The sequence below is a fragment of the Bolinopsis microptera genome, chromosome 7 (genome assembly GCF_026151205.1).
Source record: "Bolinopsis microptera isolate Bmic1 chromosome 7, MBARI_Bmic_1.0, whole genome shotgun sequence".
In the NCBI taxonomy this organism is placed as follows: domain Eukaryota; kingdom Metazoa; phylum Ctenophora; class Tentaculata; order Lobata; family Bolinopsidae; genus Bolinopsis; species Bolinopsis microptera.
Genome location: NC_087078.1, coordinates 17549427 through 17570843, shown reverse-complemented (window position 1 = coordinate 17570843; position 21417 = coordinate 17549427). Strand labels below are relative to the sequence as shown.

The following is a 21417-nucleotide window of genomic DNA, read 5'->3' as shown; positions in this document are numbered from 1 at the left end:
CCCCAATAATAATGATCCTGACACTTTTTTCAAGGAGAAGTATAAAAACTATCCGTTATAGCCACTCCATATGATAACTTGAAGATAACCACCAATGTTAGACCACACCCAATCTGAATTTGATGAGATAAGCTCAACCAAGGAGTTGTTTGCTAATTGTCAGGCAACTGCTGACAATTACATCTCCCCCAAAACTATATGCCAGCTAATTAAAGCAGGTAAGTGAGACAAAATATGCTTGGATTATGTGCATATAATATAGCTACCATTATTAATAGCGTCATACAGAAACAGCAGTGAATTGAGCTGATACTATATGGATATAAACAGTATATTGACTATTGAGTTACGTTATATTTAACTGATCCCTTTTGTACCCTACGTCCCTTATTGCAGGAATGTAGAAGAGTTAAAAGAGCTGCTGCCAAATGTAGATTTGTCCTCCCCGGTTATTGACAACACTCCAGCTCTACATTTCACTGTTCGAGAGAGGCAGGTTAGTTCTTAATGTTCTCAGGCACCTTCTAGAACAAACTAGTGATATTTGAATCTTGTGACTTTAGGGTCGTGACTTGGTGAACTCTTAAAAATGAAATGTCTATAAAACCTGACAGTTTCATGAAAAGAGGATAAAGATTTAATTCTGTAGCTACTCTAATACTCTGAAGTCTGATGATGTACTTTTTCAAAATTTCCACTTATTTCCAACTAAATCCTCCTATTTAGGGTGAAGTTTTAGAGTTGCTCCTAACAGGTGGTGCTGACATTAACCAGGCTGACGGGGATGGGAGAACTGGTCTTCACATTGCTATCAGGTTAGCACTTAGTAGCAATAACTAGTAGGACTGTAGGAGTCCTACTAGTTATTATACCCTGACACTGGTACAGATCTGCTTGTTCGTTATTCACTAGTTTAAATTCTGTCTCAGGTTTGTTAGGATTGGGTACAAGTCAGGGTCACAGGTCAGTGACATCATTAATGTGAGCTAGAATTGGATGTAAGGAAGACTACATCCACTTCAAGTACACTTCACTTATAGATCGTGACTGGCACCCTTTTACCATTCTACTGATTGCTACTTTTCAGTTTAATCACATTACTTCTTCTATATTATATGTTTTAATGTTAGAATGTTTAACAAACAGGTGTTTTATTTCAGTAATCACCTAATTGATCTATCAATAAAACTGCTGCTAGCTGGATGTCGAGTTGATCTGCTCGACAACTTCGGCCAACATCCAGTACATATAGCAGTAGATAACGAGGATATGGAGGCTTCTCAGCTTCTGCTCGACTTCCACTCGTGAGTTCTGATTATAGGTTACTTTTTTCCAATATCTGTTGGTAGCCTGGTGAAGGTTTAGGGCCTCTGGACGGCCCTTTTAGGGACTCTTTTAGGGCCTCTTCTTAGAGGATAACTTAATGACTTAAAGCAGAATAACGTTTACAGACCAATTAGCGGAGACTAATTAGTGCAGCCGCCTTTGTGAGAAGGAGCGAGATCATGGGTTCCGACGAAAAATAGAGGGCGGCAAGGGTAGCACGTGAAATCCTATGTAAAATAGCCCATAAATAGCTGGTAAATATGATATATCATTAGCAAGCCATATCATTAGCAAGTCATGAAAACCTCGTTGAGAACCGAGACGGTATTTATGTATAGGAAATACAGATTACAGAAGGCGCATGACGTGTAATAAAAGGCATACCGTCCCTAAAAAAGCTCACTTCTTCGGCCCACGACACATTTTTGAAAGATTTTGTTAAGTTTCTCGACAAGTTGATAAGGCTTTAAGGACTGATGTAGTGGTTCTGCCAGCACCTGTTTCAACTCCTCCAAATCTTCATTTCATGAGCACCGTGCAATGACCAGAATTGCCAGATTCCTTGCGGTTCTACTAAATTTAGCAACAGTTAAAGCAAATACTATTCCTTTTCCGGAGTGGCAGAGTGTCGACTCTCAATCACGAAATGACTACAATGCAGATGACATTCTCGTTATAAAGACGGACTCAGCCCACGAGAGCGAGGAAAAAGTAGCGATCAGATACGAACCGACTAAAGCGGGTGAAAGTAATCGCCAGTTGTACTTGAATTTCGCTAAATCAGCCATGCAGTACACAATCAACGCGTGTACAGGATACAACACAGGTCATCCAGGCAGATATTCCGAGCCAAAAGAATAAGACTTGGTACATTCAGCGAAACCAACAGCGCATCATCATCAGCTGTAACGATAAAGAGATCATCAACTTTTGGTTTGAAAAGGAAATGAAGGCTGTGTTGGAACTTGGAGCAGGACTGATAAGGAGGTGCGGTTTTTATCTTCAGACACGGCATCTGACCAATTCAGGGTTCTACTCAAAGACACAACATACTCCAACAAAACAGTTATACTACCAGGTTAGTTACCATTAATAAGGAATTTTAGAAGACATTCACATTAGGAGGTAACTTCGACGAGAATTGTGTTGCATACAGGTGAGCCACAGTGCGTGGTGTCTATATTGGTGAGAACTGAGAAGGTATTAGAGCGAAGGTTGAAAACATATCAAATTTGGCCGGAATAGCGCGAAAAACGATCATTGAGGACAATAACCAAAAAGTAAACTTTCTAACGAAGATATCAATTATACATTTTAACTATCACGTGACTTCACTTGATTTTTCATTCGACCCACATTCGAGTCTGACTTAGGGACTGAAAGTATCGAATATGATTCCCTCAAAATCTTCTTTTAGTGATAAATTACATAATTACATAATTACATAATTAGTGAGAAATTACATTTCCCTTGCCCCCTCGTACGGTACTCATCAGTTCCCACAGTACTCTAAAATAGGACACGATGTTGCTAAATTCTATGAATTATCCGATGAATCAGTGATCACAGCCCAAATGATCGAATTATCCGGTGAATCAAATCGCAAATCTCCTTATCAAAAGAATTAGGATTAATTGTAGACCATAATCAAGGTATCAGGTGACTTTGAGTCGGAGAAGTGTTTTGGAGTTGTGCCGAGCGCTCAATTTATCATGTCCAATCTTTGGCTCCGATAAAATGAATTCCGGTTTAACCTGAAATGATATAAAAGTATAAATAACTGAAACTTTTCAATATAAATTGAGTCAAATTAGTCCGGAGTGGTCTGAAGTTACAAGGCACTGTGTAAACTTTAATGTTAACTTCTCTCTGATATATCTTTCTCGAGTATGACTCTCACTAATAATCCCATTCAATCCGGCACTTGCTCGTCTGAACTTGTCCGGCTAGCCTGACTGACTTTGCCTTTCTCGTGGTCATTTGTCTAGATCTCGCGCCTTCTTCTTCAGATGTCTCCTCCCCCCTCCTCCCTTTCTTGCCGCCTCTCCCTGTAGCGTGGCAGCTCATGATCTCAATTCTTCTTGTGTGGTCTAGTCGCCGGACAATGACTCTTTTAAGCCTAGTAACTAATAGTTACTCGTCAGACTGTGCATTATGCTTATACCCTTTAATCTCCATATTTAGTATGGCGATTAAAACGGCAGGACCGCCTCCATAAAATCAGATATCTGACATTTCAGCGATGAGTAAAGCTCATAACATCAGATATCCGAAATTTCAGCGATGTTAACATCCAGAATATGTACGGCAAAACGTGTCTCCACCTGGCGATAAAGTTGGGGAACGCTGCACTTATAGACTTGTTCATGTCACACGGTGCCCTGGCCTCTATTCCTGATAACAACGGTCAAACTGCTGCTCACATTGCTGCTAAGGCCAACAATTTTGAGGTTAATTCCACATTTTTCTGAAACTCCCACTAGAATAATGCTTTGTGTGATCATATATATTTTCAAATTGTGTGACTAGTGATTTTTGGCTGGGGAATTTAGATAAAGCTGTTTTGTTTCAGGTTTTCAAGGAACTCTCGACTAAATTGGAGACAGATTTCGATCGCAAAGATAAGCTCGGTAGGTAAGATTAATAATTTACTTCTCAAACGCAGTTTTTTTTCAGTTAACTGAAAAAAAAGTTATCCTCATATTTTGACAGATTGTGACAAATAGCAAACTAAGCAACGAGTCGAAATTCCTAAATCTCTAACTGCTCTCTAACGCGTGTAAATAGCGTTTGTATTATTTTGGCGATGACGTCATAAAGTCCCTTGCGCGCGCAGAGGAGCTCGTGACACTGTATTTTACAGGTAGAAAATGGACATAATACAATGTTTTTCCCCGAATAACTCGAAAAGTAAGTAATTTAGGGTACATGTTGCTTCATAAGTTGTATATAAACATGGCCATTCTGCACAATTTGCATACATCCAAAAACCTTTAGGGCCTTCATAGCCCAATTTACCAGATACCCATAGTTTTGCATGATTTCTGGAACCGAAAATCAGTTTTTGGCCAATAACTGAAAAAGTAAGCACTTTAAGGCATATGTTTGTTCGTAAGTCATATATTAATATGCTAATTGCGGTTCTTTTGCACCCTGTCTAAAGACTCTATCACGATCCTATCGAAAATGGGCTCAGCACCACGCCCAAAATGGTTTTTGGCGAATTTCTCGAAAAGTAAGGATTTTAGGCCATGTGTTGCTCAATAACTCCTATATAAACATGCATATGCGGCTTCGTTTAAGCCTATTTTGAAGTCTCTACGACCTTCAGAAGCAAGGGGTCGGTTAAGTTATTGGGTCAATATGGGCGTGGCCCTCCTGGGTTTTCTCCACGGTCAAAAAATATCTCCAAACGAAAATAGTTTATTCATACCTTCGGGAAGGTCTGTGCAAAGTTTCGTGAGTATCTGAACATTAGCGGGTTCATTTCCATAAATGTCCATAAATGACTGGACTACACAACTTTAGAGTTAACTTTAGAGAAACTCATAAGTCATTTATCTCAAATTAAGCTGTTAGTGTCCATGATCAACCTATGGCGACAATGTTTTACGTGAAATGTAAAAATCAGGAGTAATATAAAAAGTGTATTTTCAGATTAAAGTGCTAGCTCATAGTTTTAGAATTGTATAGATTAAAGTTGGTCGTTTAGCCATCTAACAATCGATCGTGCCGTAATATATGGCCAAAGAATAATAGGGTCTTGGAAATTGTATAGTTGTTCAGTGGGTCGATTGACTGAACACGTTTGCACTTGGTATTTAAACTTACCAGTAGTTTATTTATGTTATGTACCGATGATAATGCAATTAGGATAACAACTAGGTAAGCCGTAAGTCTAATTCAAAACACACCGCACACGCGTACACTCCAATCAGTATTACTATTTGGTAGACCGGGTATTATGGCGGGAATTCTGTTCCCATGGCACTGTTCTGATAGAAGCTACTTCTACTAATGGTCCCAGAGGAACGGCCGTAAAGTAGCCAGACCTCTTGTCTCCTATACTGGCTGACACATGCCATGCGGACTAAAGTTAGAAATTTCGCTATGCTATAAATATATAATTGCTCTCGGAATGGAACAAACTCCTACTTATCTAGATCCTTTCTAAATTCGTTAGAGTTTCATGGACTGGGGAAAAATAATCGGTACAGTCTCCCTGCTTGTGTAACTAGCAATGAAAACAATCCAAAATTATCACATATGACATATAAGTTGTAATAGCAGAAACTTTCTAACCGTACATTCACCCGCCACTGTTCAAGAACCTATATCACTGTTTAAAATCATGACGTGAGCACTGTACATCCAATCAGCTGTTCCTTTAGTTAGGATGATAGCCAAAACTATAAGGATTTTGGAGAACTAGGGAAATAGTCATAATTCTAAAATTTGAGTGAGTTACAGGTGTTTTATTGACAACGATAAACATTTGCAACTTATTACGCTATGCCAGCGCGCACTGAGGGACTTTATGACGTCACGAGGCCACAGCTTATTATTGCAATAACACGCGTTACACGTACGCTAGAGAGTTGGTTCTTTCGGCGATACGATTCTTTACCGGTTTGACACAACTGATTTAAATCTTAGCCAAATTGGAGACTACAAATTTTTCAGTTAACTGGTCCTTTAACTAATCGGATCTAAGTGGCCTGATTTCAGTATAAAAATAGGGAAAACACGAGGACCTAGCTAATATGGAGCAGGTGTTCAAACCTCCAATTATTACCTCTTGATATATAATTACAATTTGAAGATTATTCTGGGCAAGAATTAATGTGGCAACACGTGATTTAAGAATGACTTACACGTGACTTACACGTGATACACCCCTGTAGGTAGAACAGCACTGTTGTGGACTATTAACAACAGTAACCTGGCCATGCTGGATTTCCTCTGTGAGCTTGGTGTAGACCTTTCTGTCAGAAACTACTTCAGAGAAACTTCACTCTTCACAGCTTCTAATCTCTATATCTACCACAAAGATAACACCGATAAGAGCAGCATTCTGGTAAGCTTTTCTCGATTTTTACTGACCTGTTAATTAATGGCAATCAATTATAGTACATTTTATAAACCTCTGTTAATGTGACAATTCCTTCTCCGCCAGAAAGACATGATCTTGAAGCTGATGGAGCACGCAGCAGATCTAGATTGTCCTAACGTGAAAGGAGTTACTCCAGTTCAGCTGTTTGTGAGTAATGGAGTACTTGACATGTCACATCTTCTGCTTCTAAACGGGGCTGATGTGAATCAGACTAACCAGAGTGGTAAGATAAAACAACTCTTTTATTCTTATCTTTTTTACTTCCCTAAACTGTTTTGATTGTGATGTTAACTTTGAACCAGGTGGAGTATTATCATAGCAGCACTTTGGTAAAATTGACATATTTTGAGTGTCCCTGTAATAGATCAACTTCAAGAAATTGATTGATCAATTTGAAGTAGAAATTGGAATAATAGTCGATGTTGAAATTCCTAGTTTAATATGCAAATTATGCATTTTGGTAAATTTAATTTCAAAATGTCCTGTTTAAAATTTCCTGATAGTTGAATCAGTTACTTCAGGGGAAAGTTTGCTCTACACTGCAGTCAGAAACTCAAACCTCGACCTGACAGAACTTATCCTTGGGTTTGGTCCACGGTTAGAGGATGATAATTCTAGAGATGTCTCCTTACTTCACATCGCCGCTTTTAATGGTGCGACTTTTTATTTTACACCTTCTTAAGAGTTTCATAGTATAGATTGTTGATGTTTTTAAAAAAAACATTATTAATTAAGAAACTGTTTACACCATTAAAATATTCAAAACCCCTAAAAGAAATCAAGTCATCCTAAAATGGTGATCAGTACAGATCAAGACAGCTAGAGTTAAAATTTGTTTCTCCAAACAATTTGTTTCTCCAAACATTATCATTATTGTTATTATAGAAGTGTAGAACAGTCTGTCCTCTTCAGGAGATGAAGAGATGTTAGAATTGTTACTTCACAACAGAATGAAGCCCAGTCTGACCAACGGTGAGGGGCAAACACCTCTTCACATAGCAGTCTCACGATTACACGTTAGTTCTTACTTAGTTAATCAGTTTAATCTGTCAATTCTTGAGAAATATATCAATTCTTTAATATCCACTTTCTGAATATTTTAAAGTTATAAATAAAAATCAAAATGATGTGATATATCGTATAATATCGTCGTTCATTTTAAGTTAGAGTGTCGCCCGTCTGATTCAATCATCAAACCACCATTACAGCATTACAGCTCCCTTAGTGTCGCTTAACTGCAGCAATCAATATAAATGGCAACAAATTAAAAATAGCATGTTCCCACGTCGCATGATTATCATTCGTACAAATATCACATCATCTCACTCAATGAAATATTTTAAACGGTCAATTCTTTTAAATTTTTCTCTAGAATCAAGTCACCCATAACTCCTTTTTATAAAATATGGCTACCCATCTAACCTATCAAAATGATAGGTTAGATGAGTCACGTGAGACTTTCCCAACATTTCTTATCAGACAAAGGCTACTCCCTCCTTTCCTTAGAATGGACGAATATAGCACCTTTTTAGATCCAGGCTTTATTGAATATCATTGAGACCCTCAATATACTAATTTTCATCAGTTATAATTACTGTTAACTTGGTAATTTTATTGTTAAAATGATAAGTAAAAAATAAGACCAATCTTTTCCAGGAGAAGTGTATGAGGGTTTTGATAAAGTTTGGAGCAGACCTTTGCAGTCAAGACAGCAAGGGGAACTGTCCACTTCACTTCCTTGTATCCAAAGCAGCATCTTTTAACCTGTATGTGGACATGAAGACCAAAACAAGGCTCACCGGTAAAGTCAGTTATGTGAACAGACACTGGTAATTAACTGCAAATCTTGGAATTTTTATGTGATAAGATAATTTTGATAATTAAAACTAGCCCGGCTAACGACACATGAGCCCTTTTTGTGCAGAATTTTTACATAATCAGATTTCGCAACTTTCACACCGAGCATTCAAGAAAAAGGTCGAAATGGTTGCTGAAATAAAAATAACATTTTATATTCATAATTTTGTTCATTTTTTGATTGAAGATTTATAGTAATTAGAATTCGCTGGTTCATTAATTAAACTGTTTTTAAATTTAGCAACGTGAGTAACGTGAGGCTAATAAGTATGTCGAAGATTAAATTTGAATGAATTCGATCATGCCCGTATGATTCACAACTCCACCCAAGGTTGCGTTATAGATAAGGTAATTGATTTAATTTAAATTTATATGGATTCAGTTTGGATGATGAGGGTTTGATATTATTATATTTGTAATTTATACTTCTGAAACTCGTATTTCAATCCAGAATAACTTGTAAATCTTGTAAATTTATCAAAATTTTATTAATTTGAACTTCCCTCCTTCGCTCCTTTCCTCCTTCCCTCCGTCCCTCCGTCCCTCCTTCCCTTCTTCCCTCCTTCCCTCCTTCCCTCCTTCCCTCCTTCCCTCCTTCCTCCTTCCCTCCTTCCCTCCTTCCCTCCTTCCCTCCTCCCCTCCTTCCCTCCTTCCCTCCTTCCCTCATCCCCTCCTTCCCTCCTTCCCTCCTTCCCTCCTTCCCTCCTTCCCTCCTTCCCTCCTTCCCTCCTTCCCTCCTTCCCTCGTTCCCTCGTTCCCTCCTTCCCTCCTTCCCTCCTTCCCTCCTTCCCTCCTTCCCTCCTTCCCTCCTTCTCTCCTTCTTTCCTTCCTTCCCTCCCTCCTTCCCTCCCTCCCTCCCTCCCTCCCTCCCTCCCTCCCTCCATCCCTCCCTCCCATTATCTTATGGAGTTATGGGATATAATGCTGTCTGGCAGTGGTCACATGATCAAACGCGAACTTCTTCCTTTGCTTCAACTTCAAGGGTTAACATTAGCTACTATAGTGTGTTAGGCTAGTTTAGTTTTACCAGTTAGGGCACTAACTCAGTTAGTGCCCTAACTGGTAAAACTAAACGACCGGGAGAGTGTACTGTTCTTGTGAAATCATAAGACGGTATAATACAATTGTACGTTGTCTTAAGACGGTATAACAGTTTTTAATGTAGCGAAATAAACTGGTTTATACTATATATTTGGATCAGGACTGGTTTTTGTAACTAATACAATCGGTATTTGTCTGGGTGCGCTAACTACTCTACTACATTGTTGAAGCTTTTCGCACTCCTCGTGCTATGACTGAACGTTTCGGTGTACCAAAATACCGCAGCTCCTCTCGAGAACATTTGAATTGGCAGGGTATGAGGGTATGTTGGCCGAGGAAAGGCACTGGACAGACTGCCTTATCGGACCTAATTATTTGAACGGACATTAATTGAACGCTGGAGACCCTAACGTTCATTTTGATGTCCGTTCAAATAATGTCCGTCCGTTTAAAGTCCGTTGAATTTTATCAAAAATTATTCCACTGCGAACTTTTTGTCCAGGATATGACAACTTTATAATTTCAGTTAATTTAAATTTCTATCATCGGACTAAACTATATCAATATCATTGGATCTATAAAAACAAGTTATTTCAAATTTAAATATTCTAAATATCATATTATGGCACTTTTGCACTTTCTTGATCTACGGTTCCTCGTTCATTTCTTCGGAGTTACTATCAATCTACCTCCACATCTTCTAGATCTCTTACAGTTGTTTATCCAACTCGTAGTTGTACCGGGTAATGAAAGATAAACGACATCAACTGCTCTACCGGAGATACTACTACTAGAATGCCTGAGGTACAACTTGAGCTTTATCTCTAGCCCCCCACTTGGCACAGGGCTAGGCTACCTAGCCCTACATGGTTCATGTCAACGACGATACCTTCTAGTTCTACCAGTACCATACCAATACCATATGCCAACCATCTCGATGATATAGAATTCGAAAACCGGGATATACCTTCCGAGGGATATGGCCGACGTACCTTCATAGTTCATACCTTATCTGTACAGCATTTGACATTTTTTAATGCCTAACGACTGCTTTTCTTACTCGCTCATGCTGTAAGTGTATGAAAAATTGATAAATAAAAATTATTTGTTAAGGGGGGGGGGGGGGGGGGGGGGGGGGGCCAAATTTTTGTACATGGCCACCAGATTTTTGCCAAATATACATGTACAAATATGTACAAAAATGTACAAAATATGTTTTTTCCTGTTTGGCCACCAGATTTTTGCCAAATGTACATGTACAAAAATGTACAAAAATGTACAAAATATGTTTTTTCCTGTTTTTCCTGTTCCGTTTCCAGCAGGGACAAAAGGAAATCGCGGCATGTACCGGAATCGCGATTTTCCCATTATTTGCGACAAGTTTTATGTATAGTTTAATGTATAGTCTGTTAAAAATCGCGGTATCGCGATTTTTGGCCAAAATAATCGCGAAATCCTTTTGTCCCTGGTTTCCAGGGATTTCCGATTTTTTGTACATTTTTTTATGACCATTAATGTACATGGCCATCAGATTTTTGCCAAATGTACGCTAAATTAGTGTACAAAAATGTAGTTGGACCCCCCTGTTAAAATTTGGAAAAAAATGAATAAATTCGTATTTTTAATGCATAATGGTTTTGAACTCCTTCGAGCGTTCATTTTAATGTCCGTTCAAGTTCAACATTATGTCCGTTCACATAATGTCCGTTCAAATAAGGTCCAATAAGGTATTACTCTCAATTACACGTGATCTTAACCGCATTCAACAATTACATAGTTACGATAGAATGCATTTTATTAAAACGTGAGTTTTGCGGTTGAACAATATGCATATATTTATAATCACCATGGTATGATGAATATAATTTTTGTTGATAGTGATGGTTTTTGTTGGATCAGGGCCCAAAATAAACCAGTGCAGAGTAAAATCTTAAAATTAATGGTGACCATGACAACATGTGACATGTTAAAAACATTGTGAACAATTCATTAGAGGTGAGAAGTAGTCGTGATGTTGCTTTAATTAGACCTAATTCAAATTGACACGTATAATATTAATAGTGTAATGTTGACACGTATTATTATGTTTATCGGCATTAATGACAGTTGAAATGATTGTCATTAATTCAGCTGAATTTTTAGTTTTGTTTTTAGTTTTGCTCACCCAAATCTTTTTTAAATTATTGTGAAATAAAGGCCCTGATCTGAATTCCGAGGGTATGAATATAATGAAAGTGTGATGTATTTTGGACGCTGATTCCGAACAGGCTAGTAAAACGAAATTTCGATTGTTTAGGGTTATGGCTGTGGTTAAAAGGATATGATTAGGGTCCGGCCGAAACCCTCAAAACAGTTTGGGTTAGTGTGTACAACTGTTTTGTTTAACTGTAAAAGCTTAAGTCACGTGATAATTTTTGTGTTTTGGGCGTACGAAATAATGTAAGCCATTAATCCACCTAATGATCCATCTTGCAAAAAAGTAGTAGTAATAATATTATCGCATCGAAGAAGTGAACGATATTCATAATTAACGCTGATCATTTAATTTTATCATGAAGTGTTAATTTTTGTCCAACACAAGACCCTCTCCCTCTCCTTCTTCCTCTCCCTCTCCTTCCTCCTCTTCCTCTCCTTCCTCCTCTCCCTCTCCTTCCTCCTCTCCATCTCCTTCTCCATTTTATTTTATCCATTTTCCTCTCCCTATCATCTCTCCTTCTTTCATATCTTCGCTGTTTCGTTCGTAGACTTTTGGGTTATTATCATTTACCTCTATTTCCGATAATGATATTGGAGTTCCAATATAATTTAGTCATTCAATTCAAGGTGCTTGGTATCCGTTTCTTCCTTTTCATTTTTGACTCGTATAATGAATAATTCAAAAACAATTTATAAAAATTGATTCTAAATCTAATATTCATAATATAAGAGTCAAAGGACTGAACGGGTGTGGACCCTGAGTGCGGCGGAATCGGAGTCAGTTTTAAGCAACCTTCTCTAAACCTGTCTGAAGATACTTAAAACAGCTGGAAACAGTTTGACAAACTCCGCTAGTTGAGACCACGTTAACAATGACTAAGTTTGAAATGAACAACTCCCGATGGCGGGCGTATGGGGTGCTGGTGGCCATATTCCTGCAAACCATCTCCACAATGAGTGTAGCGTATGGTTCTTCCTCGTACTATGTCATCGCTTTTCAACGACGCGGTAAGAAACACGTGGTTTTGTTATTAAAATCATGGGCCCCAAAATTTAGTACTGATAGCAATTATGTTTGAGAAGTTGCTACACGTTGCATATTGGTATTCCTTTCGTTCACGCCGGCCGGCGCAAAAAGGGAAATGCAACGTGTATTAATTAAGTCTAAGAAGCGAGAACTGGATTTTGTGATTTTGTAATATTCGTAAATCATCATCATAGGGTGAAGTGACTTGGTAATCAGCCAATTTCCTTAAATAAGTATGGGTGGTCAAAAATATTGATATTCAATATTCATCTAGAAGTAGATTGAAAAAATGGTCGAAAGTTCTAACGACCTGTTTCAGGAGTGGAGGGTTACTTAGTAGGTCTGTTCAGCTTTGGACCAGGTGTGGGTGTACTGATAGGATTCTTCTTCGACACGACCCACTATTTTATCCACCGGCACAACGTGAGCGTCTTCCTCGTGGTCTGCGGGGCTCTTATCTCCACAATTATTATCTGTGCTGGGACTGGTCTAGCTGCTCTCATTCCCTCAAACCTCCCCGCCATGATTATCATGATTATACTTCGTGTCCTCTTCGGGTTCCTGGAACTAAGACTTTGTGAGATAGCGGTGGAATGCTGTAAGTTTTGGTTTCCACACCATTTCAGGGTGGTCCAGGGGATTACAAATGGCGGGTATTACCTTGGGGCTGCCTTGTTTAATCAACTTAGCGGGGTTATGTACGACTTCTGGGAAAACTTCACCTCCCCGTACATGGGTTTTGCAATCATCGTGTGCTTCTGTCTGATCTTCAACGCGTTGGTCCTGCCGAACACCAGCAACTCTGATATGACCCTTCTCGAGGAAACGGATAAAGAAAAAGGCGACCCTGATTACCAGTATGATCAACTTAGCTGCGATTCAATTCAAGTTGATGTTGGGGAGGAGCTGGACAGTGATGTTTCAATAACTCAACTTTCAACTCAAGACGAACGTAAGGCCTGAACAACAGTGAAAAGAGCAAAAGAGAGATGGAAATTGCCGAAAATAGTCTAACTCCAGCGATAATCATTCCGATGATTGGCGACATTTGTTTTGACATGATGTACGGATACGCTGCTGCCCTGGTAGTTCCCTACCTTAACGGGATGTTCCAAATGCCCATCTCCCAGGCTAGTTTCTTCCTGGTCCTCCTGAACCTGTCCATGATGGCAGGTTCCTCCGCAGCTGGTGCCTTGCTCCAAGCTAAACTAATTAGTTCCCCCAAGATAGCAGCTCTAGCAGCAATGATTGGCTTCATTGGAGTCTGGTTTTTATTCCCACCAATAAGGATACCCGGCTTGTTTGAGCAGGTCCCGAATGTAGGATATCTGGCCGTCTGCTTCGTTGGATTCGCAAGCATGCTTGGATCTGTTTCTTCCTATAAAACTATGGAGACTATTCAAGCTAAAGTAACGCGACGGGCCCTAACTGTGAACGTCAGGTTTGGTTTTGATCATTATAAACTCTGCTATTCTAAAATGTTCTCTTAAAAACTTTTACTTTTTATCTATATCAAGTCCCAGTGCTCTGAGATCTCTGCAAATGATCGGTGGTCTGTTATCCCAACTCCCAGGTCAAGGATCACAACAGTTTGGTACACTGGAGTAGCTACAGCCATGTACGCGGGGTCCACAGTGGCAGTCTTAACTTCAACCTATCTTACCCTAGACCACGGCAACTGGTTCTTACTGAGTTGGATGATTATTGCCCTGAGTATTAATCTCTGCATTGTAATGTTCGTTGGGGGTGACGAGTCCAAGAGGTTATGTGTGATATAATCAGTTGACATCATGGCAATGAACGAGTAAGTTTATTGATTGAAGATTAAGGGAGTTGCAGTAATTTGGTTTCATAAGTCAATTTTCAACATACATGCCGCACCCTCTTTTTATCTAAAATTGTAGAATTAAAAGTTTCTGGATCTTAGTAATTGATTCGAGATACGATAGGGTAATCAATGAATTGGTCAAACTGTAACAACTGATTGTTCGATTGCCTAACAGCTGATTGTATGTTTTGCAGGACAGGTGGCAGTAAATAACTCAAAGTTATAGTTGGAACTGAATCAACGGAAATTCAAACGGCTACACTACATGTGCATCAACTTTGGCTGTCAACTTTTTACGGCAACCTACACGAAACGTTCAGCCTGTTGTGCGCAAAATCCTTTATTTGTTATTAATATTTGACTGCGAGTGCCGAGGATAAAACAAACAATATGTACCAGCTTAGTTTTTGCACGGCGAAGTTAAGAGGATCGTTTTTTAACCGGACATCTTCCTATGTTCAAAGGACAGGGAAAATATATTAAAGTACAATTGTTGAGCATGAAGTACATGAAAACACTAATTTGTTTCACGTCGCGATACTTATTTCTGTTAAACCATTTCGAGGCTATTCGCTGCGAGACTGCCCCACGCTTTGTACTCGGCATGGCTGGGGCCACAGCGTGAACTTGAAGCAAAGAACACTTTGGCATTAGTGTCGCAAATTCAAGTTTGCAGGGCTAGTATGCAAATATCGAAATTAATGGTGGCAGTTTGACGTTGTACATGAATTTTATTAAACTGAATACAATTGTGTTTTTCTTTTTCAAATTCAAAATGATTTTAACTATATCATTATCACCGCACACTCTTGATTGACGATATCAATCATTGTCAGCTTGGCGGGGCTTTCACCTAACATGTGCTTATCTCAATTGTAGATAAAGCATGATCTCGAGTTCTACAATCTTTTAATTTATTACGCTTTAATAATAAAATTTCTAGATCTATATCTTTGAGCGTTGAAGTTTTCGCAGAATGAGACATTACTAAAGAGCTCCTCGAAAACGGGATAAGTCGGAACAGTCAAACACTTCTCTGATGAAGATCTTAAGGACAATGTTGATATCGAGTTGTTCTATATGCATAAAGATCTTAGGGATCAATTAAAAAACGATGAGGCATTTAAGATTCATCTTATTTTCTTGATTATAGGAATGGCTCAGTACATACATCAATCTTTTTATTATTCGAACAAATTGAAACAATCAAAATGGCGGGCAAACGATCCGTATCATGATATGTACAAAACAATACTAATACTCCGTGCCAAATATCTATGACTATATTATATTTTAAACATGACGAAATTTACTGGGCGGCGCTCAGCCTGTCAGGGAAGAATTTTTACCCTACGTCATGGGGGTGATTCGGAATCACCGAGTTAGATTACTTTTAATTTTCATACCCTCAGGGCCTTTTCACAAGAATTTTCTTAAAATTTGGGCGAGCAATTTAGCGGGAGCGTATTCTTGCAGCATTTTTTTGGTTTTGCAGCTAATTTTCTGTACGAGTGGCATAAATAATATTTTATAAAATATTCTTGTAGCTCATTTTCAATACGATCGAGTGACCTGGTTGGTTCTCATTTGACCTTTCCACTTTATAATTTTATTTAGAAATATTAAATGTACTAATATTGGCTGTCTCGCACCACGAGACGCTCCGTAGAGCAAAAAGATTTTGCTGTAACAATAAACAGACTTATCAGACCTTATTTGATTTATTGCCTTTATTATTTTGATTCTTTTTGATTCTACCCGTCATTCGGCAAGCTTGCAATTGTAGATACTTAGATAAAGCGTTATCTCGAGTTTTACAACCTCTTAATTTATTACGCTTTAATATTTCTAAATCGATATCTTTGAGCGTTGTTGGGCTGAGCCTGAAGTCGACAGCTCCACAATCTATGAGTATGGATACGTTGAAGTGGTTCGAGGAGTTACTCTCCAAAACAAAAGGCGCAGACTTTGACCACAAAAAGACACCTGACACATTTGAAGTTATAGTGCACGAGGGAGATAAAGTTTTCGCAGAATGGGACATTACTAAAGAGCTCCTTGAAAACGGGATAAGTCGCAAACACTTCTCTGATGAAGATCTTAATGTTGATATCGAGTTGTTCTTTATGCATAAAGATCTTAGGGAACAGTTAAAAAACGATGAGGCATTTAAGATTCTTTGGGAAAAAGCAGCTAATGACTCCAAAACAGTTAACTTCAACGGGACCACTTCTGGATACACTATCATGGATGGAGGACATTATTCTGCTCCTTATGTGTACTACATACAGGGAGCTCTAACTCTACTGATCGGACTGGTAGGAATCGTAGTCAAACTGAGGGCTTCTTCTCAGAAAGGGGTCGTTAAAGTGACAAGGGTATCTTACTCCATCTGGTGCATCATCGTTGGCATATTGACCATAGTACCTGAGTATTCCCGTGACGTTTCTATTCAACCTACATTCCCGGCCAAACTGATTTTTGTCGTGATAAGGTGCCTTGTCACCGTGATTTTGAAGGTTTTTGTGATGAGTTTGAAGGTCTTCACTGTTATCATCTATTCCTTTCAAAACATTATGATCTACCGACCGTTCTACTTTCGAGAGCATAGGAAAGGCTTCAGTAGGTGGTTACTACGAATATCTCTGGGCCAAACAGTAGTTATGTTTGCAACTTTCATAGGTTGGTCCATGATTCTGCTGTTTGAATTCCAGGAGTCCTGTAATGGAATAGAGGCTCGGGCTGCCAGCTGGCAGTTGGCCCTGACATCACTCACTACAGTCGGCTACGTCGGCTCACTTTTCCTGAGTATGTTTTTCCTGATTGGCTATTGCAAGAACAACAACAAAGACGTGGGAAAGTCTGATACTACGAACATCAAGAAAACCATGATATCTTGCTCGATAGAAATCATTTTTGATTTGATTGTGCTGATCATTTATGTAGCAGCACCAATCGATTGCTTCTCATTTGATTTTGAGATATATGGAATCGAGCAAATCCACATTACCACTAAATGTGACCTTTTGATTAGGTTTATAGCACTTGATGTTGGGCTCTCTAAATGTGGCATAGCTATGCTCATTTTGCAACCAACTATCCAAGAGTTATTCTTTCTGATATCCGAGGTCGTAGATCACTACAAAAAGGAGGCATGAAGACCGTTGTTGAAGAAAGGACAAAAATGAACAATTGCTGAATTCAGAAGCTTAGTTTGTAGTTACAGACAACTTTAACTTATTATAGTTATACTTATAAATAATGGGACAGAATTTTGAAAAGAGAGCTTTTTGGTTTGTTAAGCTTTCTGCTGTGGGCTTCCTCCGACCGAAATCAAACTTCCAGCACCTCAATCGTGTCATATGCCATCCATAGTTGACTTACTAATTGGTTGCGGGTGAATAAATCAGTCAAAACTGTAAAGTTTGGGTCCTGGAAATTTCATCTTCAAAAACTGAAAATGGGACAGAATTTGGGACAGTATGATTTTTCTATTTTCTTCGGGATTTTGACTTCCAGTACCTTAATTTGGTTTCATACCATCATCAATTAACTGACTTATTGGTTTCTGGGCTAAAAGTTCATCAAATATATCAAATTTGTGTTCAGGAAATTTCATATTTGAAAATGGGACAGAATTTTGAAAAGAGAGCTTTTTGGTTTGTTAAGCTTTCTGCTGTGGACTTCCTCCGACCGAAATCAAACTTCCAGCACCTCAATCGTGTCATATGCCATCCATAGTTGACTTACTAATTGGTTGCAGGTGAATAAATCAGTCAAAACTGTAAAATTTGGGTCCTGGAAATTTCATCTTCAAAAACTGAAAATGGGACAGAATTTGGGACAGTATGATTTTTCAATTTTCTTCGGGATTTTGACTTCCAGTACCTTAATTTGGTTTCATACCATCATCAATTAACTGACTAATTGGTTTCTGGGCTAAAAGTTCATCCAATCTATCAAATTTGTGTTCAGGAAATTTCATATTTGAAAATGGGACAGAATTTTGAAAAGAGAGCTTTTTGGTTTGTTAAGCTTTCTGCTGTGGGCTTCCTCCGACCGAAATCAAACTTCCAGCACCTCAATCGTGTCATATGCCATCCATAGTTGACTTACTAATTGGTTGCGGGTGAATAAATCAGTCAAAACTGTAAAATTTGGGTCCTGGAAATTTCATCTTCAAAAACTGAAAATGGGACAGAATTTGGGACAGTATGATTTTTTCATTTTTATTCGGGATTTTGAGTTTCAATTCTATGCTATATTAAACTTTAAATGCTTTAACATCCTTATTCTTATGTATAATGATCGTTCACATTTAATGTAGGCATTATTACGTCATTTGGAGGTTGTATGTCATTTGGAGGTTGTACGACCTAAAATGTACGTACCCCATATCCGATGTTTATCACAAAAGTTTTCAAAAATAAAATGTTTTTAACAGTATACAGATAATTTCAGCAATGGTAATTGTCTAGCTATAAGGATAGACACCCTCGAAAAATGAATAAACCAATGCAATAGATTAAATGTTATAAAATTAAAAGTTACAAGAGTTTTTAAATGATCAGACTGAATCATTACCCATGGACGTTGGAGTATTAACGATAGAGCCAGCTATCGTATTAATACTGGTTGAACTTGAATTACAGATGAAAACCATGATCAAGGACTGTCCTCAATCCTCGAGACTCATGCAGAGTTACATTTACAGGCATCAATACTTGGGGTACAGTTGTCAAGGTTTACATGTGGCAGAATATATTCGTATGGATTCAATCCATTATTGATTATAACATTGACATCACATCCTGTTGACCGTGATGGTCTTACTTATGGTCTACCAGTTAAAGAACCATTTTAATTCCACATGATGAATCCAAATTTAGAATTAAGGATCATATGCATGAAGTAACCCGTTAAACCTTCTTTGAATTCAGTGGTTAATATATGCGTGCACATTACGACAGTTAATATTAGATTTTTATTGCTTTGTTGATGTTTTAGTTTTGTGTTTAACTAGCATGAATTTCTCATCCGATATTACTGAGTTTAATAAATGAGGCTCGAGTTCGATCGACTTTAAAGTTGTAATGAAATATTTAACTATCCTTTCAACCTGGTTAGCAATTTCACTACCAATCATTTAATTGGTTTCAATCTTGTCCGAATGTTTATCGCATTTAAGCTAAACTTCTCTCTGCCTTTTCGATTAATGGCTACAGGCAGAAATTATGTGATGTCACAAATCGCACTTGAGTCTTTATTTTTAAGAATTATCGAATATTTCGATCTCGAAATATTCACATAATACGTAATCACTGAAAGGTTCGGGGGAGAGGGTTTCTAAATCATTACGCAAGTCGCAAGTGTAATATGAACACATTACAGAATAGCTATGTGTAAAACTAATTACGGAGATTGGAGGGGGGTTGTTAAAAATTTGCCAAAAAGTGATTACGTAATATGTGAACGACCCCTTGATGTTGTTATTGTAATTTGCACTAAATGTCACCAATATAACGCTCTACTCCCAGCCCCCACTATGTATGGGGCCAGTAATGTGAGTATAGATGTGAACGGAGCCAGAAACAGAGCGATATCAGGTGCCTCATCTCTCAGCAACTTTTCGAGTATTAGCGGAGTTGGAGGATCTTACACCACCGGAGCAGCAGCCGCTGGAGGCGCTAATGTGATTGGTTTAGCCGCAGGGGGCGCTAATGTGATGAGTGTTCCTGGGTTAGCAGCAAGAGGCGCTAATGTGATCAGTGTTCCTGGAGCAGTAGCAGGGGGCTATAATCTCTCTAATGTAGGCCTCACTGCTCAGCAGCCTGCAGTGAGTGTGTCTTACAATGGTCAACAGCCTGCAGCCAATGTGGCCTACAGTATTCAGCAACCAGCTGCTGTTTCGTACGGCGTTCAGCAACCGGCTGCTGTTTCGTACGGCGTTCAGCCTGCAGGTGCAGTTTCTTACGGAGTCCAGCAATCCGCAGTTTCCTACAGTATAAGTCAAGCACCAGCGGGAAGAGTGTCGGTAACTAGCTTAGGATCGGCTACTGTCCCTTCTCCAGCAGGTTCAGCCACTTCTCCCAGTGTTCAAGTGATCCAAGTGCCAGGTGCTGTGAATTATCGTCACCATCACACACATCATAATCATCATGGGGCACCAGGACAACCAGGTTCAGCAGGACAACCAGGTGCACCATCAGGCACCAGGACAACCTGGCGTACCAGGACAACCTGGCGCACCATCAGGGTGTCATGGAGCAACTGGACAACCAGGTGCACCAGGACAACCAGGTTCAGCCGGACAACCAGGCGCACCAGGACAACCAGGCGTACCAGGACAACCAGCCGCACCATCAGGCTGTCATGGAGCAGCTGGACAACCAGGTTCAGCAGGACAACCAGGTTCAGCCGGACAACCAGGCGCACCAGGACAACCAGGCGTACCAGGACAACCAGGCGCACCATCAGGCTGTCATGGGGCAGCTGGACAACCAGGTGCACCAGGACAACCAGGTTCAGCAGGACAACCAGGTTCAGCCGGACAACCAGGCGCACCATCAGGCTGTCATGGGGCAGCCGGACAACCAGGTGCACCAGGACAACCAGGTGCACCAGGACAACCAGGTGCACCAGGACAACCAGGTGCACCAGGACAACCGGGCGCACCATCAGGCTGTTACCCAGTAGGTCCGGGTGCTCCCGGTGGAGCAGGACAACCAGGCGCACCAGGACAACCAGGTTCAGCAGGACAACCAGGTTCAGCAGGACAACCAGGCGCACCAAGACAACCAGGCGCACCATCGGGCTGTTACCCAGTAGGTCCGGGTGCTCCCGGTGGAGCAGGGCAACCAGGTGCACCGGGACAACCAGGTGCACCAGGGCAACCAGGTGCACCAGGACAACCAGGTGCACCATCAGGCTGTTACCCAGTAGGTCCGGGTGCTACCGGTGCACCAGGACAACCAGGTGCACCGGGACAACCAGGCGCACCAGGGAAACCAGGTGCACCAGGACAATCAG

At 39.7% G+C, this 21417-nt stretch overlaps 4 protein-coding genes across 4 annotated transcripts; all 4 read left to right on the top strand.

The window, feature by feature from the left end:
- Positions 1–94: 94 nt before the first annotated feature.
- On the top strand, positions 95–990 carry LOC134818761 (uncharacterized). The gene is made up of 4 exons (XM_063828406.1): positions 95–222; positions 397–496; positions 727–815; positions 930–990. The coding sequence occupies exons 1-4, from the start codon at positions 95–97 to the stop codon at positions 988–990; spliced, it is 378 nt and encodes a 125-aa protein (XP_063684476.1).
- LOC134818102 (putative ankyrin repeat protein RF_0381) lies at positions 364–8747 on the top strand. Its single transcript, XM_063827518.1, has 10 exons — positions 364–496; positions 727–815; positions 1161–1304; positions 3608–3776; positions 3899–3960; positions 6235–6403; positions 6503–6662; positions 6961–7092; positions 7352–7455; positions 8096–8747. The coding sequence occupies exons 3-10, from the start codon at positions 1270–1272 to the stop codon at positions 8270–8272; spliced, it is 1008 nt and encodes a 335-aa protein (XP_063683588.1). The 5' UTR covers positions 364–496; positions 727–815; positions 1161–1269; the 3' UTR covers positions 8273–8747.
- A 3259-nt stretch (positions 8748–12006) lies between these two features.
- LOC134818261 (uncharacterized) lies at positions 12007–15133 on the top strand. The gene is made up of 4 exons (XM_063827750.1): positions 12007–12541; positions 12880–14001; positions 14134–14364; positions 14583–15133. The coding sequence occupies exons 1-2, from the start codon at positions 12406–12408 to the stop codon at positions 13521–13523; spliced, it is 780 nt and encodes a 259-aa protein (XP_063683820.1). The 5' UTR covers positions 12007–12405; the 3' UTR covers positions 13524–14001; positions 14134–14364; positions 14583–15133.
- A 1168-nt stretch (positions 15134–16301) lies between these two features.
- On the top strand, positions 16302–21330 carry LOC134818760 (collagen alpha-1(III) chain-like). The gene is made up of 5 exons (XM_063828405.1): positions 16302–16706; positions 17103–17196; positions 19926–20422; positions 20598–21212; positions 21316–21330. The coding sequence occupies exons 1-5, from the start codon at positions 16302–16304 to the stop codon at positions 21328–21330; spliced, it is 1626 nt and encodes a 541-aa protein (XP_063684475.1).
- The last annotated feature ends 87 nt before the right edge of the window (positions 21331–21417 follow it).